At 16.1% G+C, this 8,900-nt stretch overlaps 5 protein-coding genes across 5 annotated transcripts in view; 1 reads left to right on the top strand and 4 right to left on the bottom strand.

Annotated features, from left to right (window-relative positions):
* PGAL8A_00103300 (carbon catabolite repressor protein 4, putative) overlaps positions 1–582 on the bottom strand; it is a gene marked incomplete at both ends in the record, with an annotated part of 2,585 nt that extends 2,003 nt beyond the window's left edge. Inside the window, 3 exons of the mRNA XM_028673010.1 lie at positions 16–109; positions 202–320; positions 409–582. Coding sequence (XP_028526149.1) covers positions 16–109; positions 202–320; positions 409–582 — 387 coding nt within the window. The remainder of the gene's footprint in view (positions 1–15; positions 110–201; positions 321–408) is intronic.
* A 342-nt stretch (positions 583–924) lies between these two features.
* Positions 925–2,244, top strand: PGAL8A_00103200 (conserved Plasmodium protein, unknown function; the record flags this gene model as incomplete). The annotated part of the gene is made up of 1 exon (XM_028672999.1): positions 925–2,244. The coding sequence occupies one exon, from the start codon at positions 925–927 to the stop codon at positions 2,242–2,244; it is 1,320 nt and encodes a 439-aa protein (XP_028526148.1).
* Positions 2,245–2,505: 261 nt separating this feature from the next.
* On the bottom strand, positions 2,506–3,741 carry CEN1 (centrin-1, putative; the record flags this gene model as incomplete). The annotated part of the gene is made up of 6 exons (XM_028672988.1): positions 2,506–2,592; positions 2,786–2,845; positions 2,959–3,039; positions 3,122–3,208; positions 3,470–3,537; positions 3,639–3,741. The coding sequence occupies 6 exons, from the start codon at positions 3,739–3,741 to the stop codon at positions 2,506–2,508; spliced, it is 486 nt and encodes a 161-aa protein (XP_028526147.1).
* Positions 3,742–4,768: 1,027 nt separating this feature from the next.
* Positions 4,769–6,664, bottom strand: IspD (2-C-methyl-D-erythritol 4-phosphate, putative; the record flags this gene model as incomplete). Its single annotated transcript, XM_028672977.1, has 1 exon — positions 4,769–6,664. The coding sequence occupies one exon, from the start codon at positions 6,662–6,664 to the stop codon at positions 4,769–4,771; it is 1,896 nt and encodes a 631-aa protein (XP_028526146.1).
* A 1,088-nt stretch (positions 6,665–7,752) lies between these two features.
* RAB5c (ras-related protein Rab-5C, putative) lies at positions 7,753–8,861 on the bottom strand (the record flags this gene model as incomplete). The annotated part of the gene is made up of 7 exons (XM_028672965.1): positions 7,753–7,791; positions 7,872–7,924; positions 8,006–8,099; positions 8,254–8,306; positions 8,399–8,511; positions 8,645–8,683; positions 8,800–8,861. The coding sequence occupies 7 exons, from the start codon at positions 8,859–8,861 to the stop codon at positions 7,753–7,755; spliced, it is 453 nt and encodes a 150-aa protein (XP_028526145.1).
* Between the last annotated feature and the right edge of the window lie 39 nt (positions 8,862–8,900).

The following is an 8,900-nucleotide window of genomic DNA, read 5'->3' as shown; positions in this document are numbered from 1 at the left end:
TTTTTTTGTCTATACTTCACATCTACTTTCGGATGAATAATTCATAAAATATTTTGATACAACACTATTTAAATCAAAAAAATTTTCATCCAATAATTTAAAATTTTTTCTAAGATATAAAAATTATACATATATTTCTTATATTTAAAAGTTTAAATGAAAAAAAATTTTTCTTTTTTTTTTTTTTTTTTAACACATTACTTGTAAATAATACAATTGTTATTTTTTGATGATTTTATATTATCTGGTGACGCATATAAAGTGAAATTATATTCTAAACATTTTTTTTTTAGTTCATTAATCATAAATAAATCTACTTCCTAAAAAAAAAAAAAATAATTAAAATTTTATATACATCATAATATATATATGATGTATTTTTCTTTTTTTTTTAATATTTGTGTATACTTGTAAGCAAATAATATCAAAAGAGTTACTAAATAAATGTTTAAATAACAAATTTTTTCGAGATATATTATAGATGTACTCTGAATCATAGTTTAAAAATTTTTCTTTAATGGAATGACATATATTATTAAATATATTTAATGTTCCTATTCGAATTTTTTTTCCTTTATACATTTTCCCTTTCTTTTAAAATTTTAAAAAATATAGATAATTATTTAAAAAAAAAAAATACCCCAATATTATTATTTATAATAAAACAACATACTAATAAATTAATAATTCAATTTTTTTTTTTTTTTTTTTTTTTCTCATATTAAATTTTTCTATTTTAAGTGTAAGAAAATATGAACATAATATATTAATTTTTGTTTTTGTTTATTATAAAAATTATTCATAATTATTATTTTTCAAAATTTTACATATATACACTATTTTCAAATATGTATTAATTTTTGACTAATTTTTCTTCTTTCTTTTATACATTTGCATTTGTAATATATATTTGTACTTCTTATAATGTTTAACTTAAAAAAAAATCAGATATTGTTATTAAATTATATAAAAATATATAAAAGGAATTATTCTTTAAGTAAAAATAATTATGAATTATCTTTTGAAAAAGAGGAGGTATCTTTAGTAAATAAAAAAAAAAAAAACATATATAAAAAATCTATATTTTATGAGGAACTAAGTGATAAAAATAATATAGAAAATAATATAAATATATTAAAAATAATAAAAAATAGCAAAATAGAAAATTTTAGTATTTATGATTCCACACTTATTTTAAATTATTTAATAAAAAATAAAAAGAATAAAGAATTTAGTAATGAATTAAAAAATATTAATAAAGTGAAGTTAAGTTCAACTTTGTATAAAGATGCTATTTCTAAAGTTTTAAAAAATATTTTAGAATACAATCCAAAGCACATTTACTTTTTCTTTAATAAGTTTTCCGATTTGAGAGATTTAAATTCTATAGAAATTATATTTTTACATATTTTTAATAATCATTTACTTTATTTTTCTTTATATTATTTGACTGAAATTACTTATAACATTGCTATATTAAATTGTAATTTTAAGAAAGCTGGACCAATTTTAAATGAGTTCTTAGATTATATTGTCTTAACTACTATAAAAGAGAATAAAAATATAAAAAATTTTGAAAAGAAAATAACTAATATAATAACTACAAAAGGTATTAATGATAAAAAAGCAATTTACATAAAAAGTTTTAAAAATAGAATCCGTATTAAAGGTAATAATGATGTTAGTAATAATATAATTATACATGACTCAAAAAGAGAAGAAATGCATAATCAGGAAAAAACAAAATCAAATAAAAAAAAGTCAAAATTTAGCATTGACTCATTATCTAATGTTATGTTATATAAATTAATTTATAGTTTGGCAAAAATAAATCATAATAAAGATTTAATTAAGGAATTATTTGTTTTGTTAATTCCTTATATTAGATATATAATACAGAACAAAAATTATGTATATTCAAAGGATAGAAACGATATATTAGTTAAAATTATTTGGTCCTTTTCATTTTTACATATAAGAGATATTAATTTATTTGTTGATTTTTCTTTGTGTATTCAAATTATTATTCATGAATTAAGTTTGAAATATTTAAAAATTTTAAGAAATATTTATGAAAATTTACTAATATTTGATGAATTATTGTTAGACAAATTAGAAGACAGAATTAATCAAATTGAAAAAGATTCTCCACCATCTCATTCTCAACCAAGAAAAAAACAATTTAAAAAAAAAAAAAAGAGAATTGAAATTACTGATGAAATAAAATTTAAATTAAAAAAATAAAAATAGACTATTTAATATATTCAAAAATAGAAAAAAAAAAAAAGAAGTTGGAATTGCTGTTAAAAAAAAAAAAAAAATTAATAAAAGTAAAAAATTTTTATTTATTTAATTGATTTTTCAAAAAGAAAAAAGGAAAAGTAATAATAATAATTTAAATAGCATAAGTTATTTAGAAATTGAATATATATATAAACATATATGAAGAAAATTATTATTGACAGTAGATATTATTATAAAAAATAAAAAAAAAAAATTTTAATTTTAAAATAAATTAGTTTTTTTCATAATTCTCATAAATTCCTCTTCATTGATTTCTCCATCACCATCTCTATCAGCTTCATCTATCATCTAATTAAAAAAAAAAAAAAAAGGAATAAATATATAAAATAAATTTAATTAAATAAATATAATATAGAGTACATATGAAGATAAAACATTTTTCATTTATAAGAACTTTTTGGTTATTTTATTTTTCTTTAAATAATTAAAATAATATATACTAATTTATTTTTATATATTAATATTTTAAATTTCATTTTACTTCTTGAATTTCTTCATCAGTTATATTTTCTCCAAGTTCTTTTGCAACCCGCTTCAGATTCTAAAATGAAAAAAAAAAAAAATTAACAGATAAATTAATAAATGATAAGGAAACTATTGAATAAGGAAAATTATGGAAAAAAAAGAGAATTATAAATTTTATATGATAAATACTTTGAAAGATATTTTTCCTGTTTCATCATCATCAAACAAACGAAATGCTTTTAATATTTCTTCTTTTGGATCCCTTTCACTCTGTAAAAAAAGAAAAATATATATGTTTTTTAAATGAAGTAATACAAACACTTTTTGTTTTTTAAAAAAAAAAAAAAAGAACCATTTTTATAGTCATAATGTCTAAAAAGTCATTAAAATCAATAGTGCCTGATCCATCTTTATCAACATCAGATATTATTTTACGTATCTTAAAAAAAAAAAAAAATAATTTTAAATAATTACATTAAAATTTATTCTTCTATTTCTTTTGTAATTTTAAAATAAATATATATTATTTTTAAAAAATTTTTTTTTTATGTTCCTTTTTTAGTTTATTTTATTTTTTAATAATTTTCTTTATTTTATAATTTTTCTAAAATTATTATTTTTTATTTGTTTTTTTTTTTTTAAAAATTATAACTTAGTATGAAACACATATATATATATATTTTATTATTAAAAAAGCTACATCTTCTTTTTTAGGTTCAAATCCTAAAGCTCTCATTGCCACTTTTAATTCTTTTGCATCTATTCTCCCTAGATATAATTAAAAAAAAATATATATATTTATAAAAGAAAAAAGAAGATATAAATATATGCATTATTAATTTTTACTTTTTTTTTTATAAATAAAAAACCTGTTCCATTAGTGTCAAATAAATCAAAAGCTTCTTTAATTTCTAATTTTTGTTCCTCATTTAATTCGTTTCTTTTATTACGATTATTAGCGTTTCTTACCATGTTTTGATTTTTTCTATTCATTTTAATTATCGTTTATATATTTATAAATATATATACATATGAGTATATATATTATTTTCCTCGTTTTTTCTAATATTTTATGTGTATTTTAACAAATTTTTGATTATATGTATTTTTTACAAAATTTAAGATTTGTATTATTTTTAATCTAATATCTTCTATTTTATTTAATCTTATATTTTTTATTTTATTATATCGTAATATTTTATATTCAATGTAATTTTAAGTAAATATTTGTTTTCAAAGAACAAAATGTAATTATTATTATTGTATTATTCTGTTAATATATATATATATATATTTATTTATATAGCAATAAAAAAAAGAAATTAAAAATATATATGTACATGTAAATAAACAAAAATTTGAAAAATAATTTTTTTTTTTAAATTTTATGTGATAAATACATAATTTTTTTTTTTTTTAAATTAAAACTGTTTTTAAAAAAATTATATATTTGCTTTATATCTTTATTAAATCAATATTTATTTTATAAAGTTAAATTGAATTTTATTACTTTTTAAGTTTATCAAATAGTTATAAACTATATTTGTGTCTTTTTAAAGAAATATTACAAAAAAAAAAAAAAAAAAAAAAAAAAAAAAAAAAAAAAAAAAAAAAAAAAAAAAGATACTATAAAGAATTATGAAGATACTAAATAAAAAACAAATAAAAATTTTTAATATTAATATAAAATGTTTATTAATGAATGAAAAAAATAGATAAAATACAAATAATATAAAACTCATTTTATAATTAAAAAAAAATAAAAAAATATTGAAATGTTTAAATTTGCTATACAGAATTTAGTTATGTATGTTAAATAGTTAACATTAATAGTATTACACATTTTGATTTTTAAATATATATAAACAAATAAAATATATGTTTAAAATTTTATACACATATATAATAATTTACAAATAAATAAACAAATTTAACTTAAAACTTTTTTTTTTTTTAATTAACAGTCATGTAATTTTTAAGTTTTTAATTTTTAAGCTGTTTATTTTATTTTATTTTTTTTCTTGTAATAAAAGTTATGATATAATATTTTTTGTTTTTCATTTAATGAATTATAATAAAAAAAGTTATTAAATTGGTTTTTCAATATATTGCTTGAATTAGAATTTATGTATTCTTCTTTAAATACATTTTCATCTATACTTAGATATTTATAATTATAAATATATTTCATAAGAAAAATAGATTGAAATACATCTGCCGGAGTTGTTATTTTAAAATTAGGAAAAGTAGATTGCAGTGCATAAACTTTTTTTTTTGTTAAAAATTGAAATAAAGATGACGTATCAGTAAATTGTTTATTTTTTAAATTACTTTTTTTTTTTTTCCTTGTTTGGTCAGAAAAAAAAAAAGGCAAAACACTTAATAATGTTTTACTATCAAAAATTTGAGGTGTTTGAGCCTGAAAAATACTATCCCTTTTTATAGTTTTTTTAATTAAATATAAAGTACTATTTTGTTTTTTATTGTTTATTAACTTTACTGTATCTGTCGCCTTAACACATAATATTGCATTTTTACCTAAACTAGAATAATAAATTAATTTAAAAAAATCTAATTCAGATAAAAATGGGCGAGCACCATCATGAATTAATATATTTGTTATATACCTTTTTTTTTTTTCTATATTTTTATTTATTTCATTATCATTTGAAATATTTCTTTTGTCCTTTTCTATTAAATTTTCAAATTCATAATTGTTTCTTTGTTCACTGTTTTCCATATAATTCTTTATTAATTCATAAATATATATTTGATTATTTAAATAAATATCTAATTTTTTAGTGGCATTTAAAAACGAATCTAACCTCTCTTTTCCGCTTTGGATAATTCTTATTAATTTATATCTCTTAACATCAATATTTTTTAATTTTATTTTAATTTTATCATTTTTTTTTTTATTTATCTCATTACTGATATTAAAATCATTTTTTATATTTTCTCTATTTCTTAATATATCATCAAGTAATTCATCTATATCAAAAATACATTTATTTTTTTCATTGTCATATATAATATATTCATTTTTTTTTAAGAAACTGGAAATATCAACCTTATTGCTTATTTTATCTTTGTCATTTGCTTCTTTGTTTTCTACATTTCCAATTGGGTAACTATGTAAAAAATTATTTTTCATCTTTTTTTTTAAAAGGATAGGATTGTACATATTAATATTATCAATAGCATAATTAAAGTATTTTGAATCGCACACAATGGTAACAGTTTTAACAAAGTTACATTTTATAAATAAGTTAAACGAATATATAAAAAGGGGGATGTCATTTAACTTTAAAAATTGCTTTGGTGTAGCTAATGAAGTTCTTTTGCCAGTACCTCCACATAATATAATAGAATGAATATTTTTTTTATTTATTTTTTTTTCATAATTTCTTAAATTATATAAATCATTTTCTGAATATTTTAAATTGTTGTTAAATTTATCATAGCTACATTGAACTAATTTTTCGTCTAAACATTTTTGTGTACTATTAAGTTGGTTGCTTGATTTATTACTTAGTTTCATTTTATCAAAATTACCATTTCTTTTTATTTGACAATCATTATTATCTAAGAAATCGGGAAAGAGATATTTCTTGAAAAATTTTATTCGTTTATCATCTTTTAAATTGTTAAAAATAAATTGAAATATAATTTTTTTTTTTCTTTTTCCACTAAATTTATTTATTTTTGTACTGTTTTGAAATAACAAATTCTTATGCTTTTTACATATGACATTACAATAGTTATTAAGGATTCGTTTTTTCAGATTTATATTCTTATGGCATACGTTTATTTTTAAAAAATGAAAATTTGAACTACTTATATTAGTTATATAATTAAATAAAATCCAAGAAAGAAAAAATCTAAGTTTATACATCTTTAACGATTTAATTATTATGGTTTGAATAAAGAAAAAAACTTGTATAAAAAACGCAAATAAGTGATAAGAAAAAAAAAAAAAAATAAAAATAATAAACCAAAATCTAGATATAATTTTAATTAATCAAACTTTATGAAAAATAAAAACATCATTTTAACTAAGTACATAAATATAAATATTAATAATATATTAGTTCTAATCGTTCTTTTTTTTTTTATATTTTTTTTTTTTCTTATATTTTTCTCAAAATCTTATTTAAAGTTTCACAAAAAACTATTACCTTAATTTTCTTAAATCATTTTCATTTTATCTTTTTTTTTCTGTTTTTTTTTTTTAAATTTTAACATTTTCGTTATTTTTTTTTGGAATTTTTTCTACTATGAAATCCTAGTAGTATGACAAAAAAAGAAAAAAAAATTGGGAAAAAAAAAAATATATCATAAAATATGCATGAATAATTAACATTTTTGAGAATATGATTCTTTACTTAAAGAGGATACATCTAAAAATAATAAAATAACAGAATCATGTAAAATATAAGTATAAAATAAAATATTAACACAAAATTGCTATGTAGAAAAAGAAAATTGTATAACACAACAAAAAAAAGAAAAAAAAAAATTAAATAAAAAATAAATAATACATAATAAAAAATATATATAGCGTATGAAAAAAGGAGTAAAAAAGAAATAAAATAATAAAAAATAAATATATTTAACAATTGAAAAGAAAAATAACTTTAAAATAATTTTATTATCTAATAAAAAATATAAAAAAATATATATATGAAAATATAGAAATGAATCATATATATGTAATGATAATTATTCGAAAATTTAAATTATTTTATATAAATTATATAAACAATTTTTAGAATTAAAGTATTATTTTGTTCATTTTTTTTTTTTTTTTTTTATTATTCTTTTTATTTCTAAAGCAAACAAAGAAATTTAAAATAAGGTTGCACTATCTTACGGAATAAAAAAAAAAAAAAAAAAAAAAAAAAAATAATAATAATAATAATAATAATAATAATAATAATAATAATAATAATAATAATAATAATAATATTTATGCTTCTGAAACTAGCAACATCTTCTTTTAGTTTCTTCTGTATTATTTATCTATAAAAAGAAAAACAAATAAAAAAAAAAAAAAGTTACATGTAAAATATATCACTTATATAAACTTTTAATTTCTAAACCTGTATTCCTGAATTTTTATCTTGCTCTTTCTTATTAAGGGGTAATTTTTTAGCTATAATTAAAAAAATAATGAAATGAAATAATTTAACGATGCGAATTAAATAAAATTATTTATATCATTTTTTAATTTAACCTATTCTCAAAAATAATTCATTAACATTTTGTCCCGTTTTTGCTGAAGTTTCGATAAACAGAATATTATTACTATTAGCAAAAGATTCAGCTAGCTATAAAATAAGTATATATGTATATATTTTACTTATTTTTATATACATGTGAATATATTAAAAATATATTATGAACAGAAAAAATTCTTAATTTTAAATAAAATATGTATATGTACATGTATATCTATATCTATCTATATAAATTTTTCCTTACTTCTCTATCTACAACTCTACTGTCTTCTAGATCATTTTTATTACCAGCTAAAGCTATATTTAAAATTATGAACATAAAAAAAAAAAAAAAAAAAAATTTTAAAATATATTAATTTCTTAAAAAATGTGTTAAAAAATAAAATCACCTATAATTATATCATTTGAATGAACTGATTTTAATTCATTAATCCACCCTTTAGCACCTTCAAAAGATTTTTTATTTGTTATATCATAAACTATAACAGCTGCTGATGCACCTCTAAAAAAAATTTAAAAAAAAAAAGAAAAGATAAATATTAATGAAATGAAAATTTTAAAAATATATATCTAATAAAAATACAAAAATGAATTTTTTTTTTTAAAATAATGAAAAAAATTAAAAATATTTATACCTATAATACATTGGGGCTAAACTTCTATATCTTTCTTGTCTGTAAAAAATTATTTAAAAAGAAAAAAAAATTTTCATATAACATTTATTTATAATTACAAGAAATCAAAAATTTTTGTAGTTCACAAAATTTTTTTTTTTCTTTTTTTTTTTTACCCTGCTGTATCCCAAATTTCAAATTTGATTGTACATTCACCGATATCAATTAACTGAGTCATAAAAGCAGCTTTAAAAAGTAAAAAAAAAAAAAAAAAAAA

Source organism: Plasmodium gallinaceum, assembly GCF_900005855.1.
Source record: "Plasmodium gallinaceum strain 8A genome assembly, contig: PGAL8A_v1_62, whole genome shotgun sequence".
NCBI lineage: Eukaryota > Apicomplexa > Aconoidasida > Haemosporida > Plasmodiidae > Plasmodium > Plasmodium gallinaceum.
Note: the sequence above shows the minus strand (reverse complement) of the source record. Positions and strands in the feature narration are given on the sequence as shown.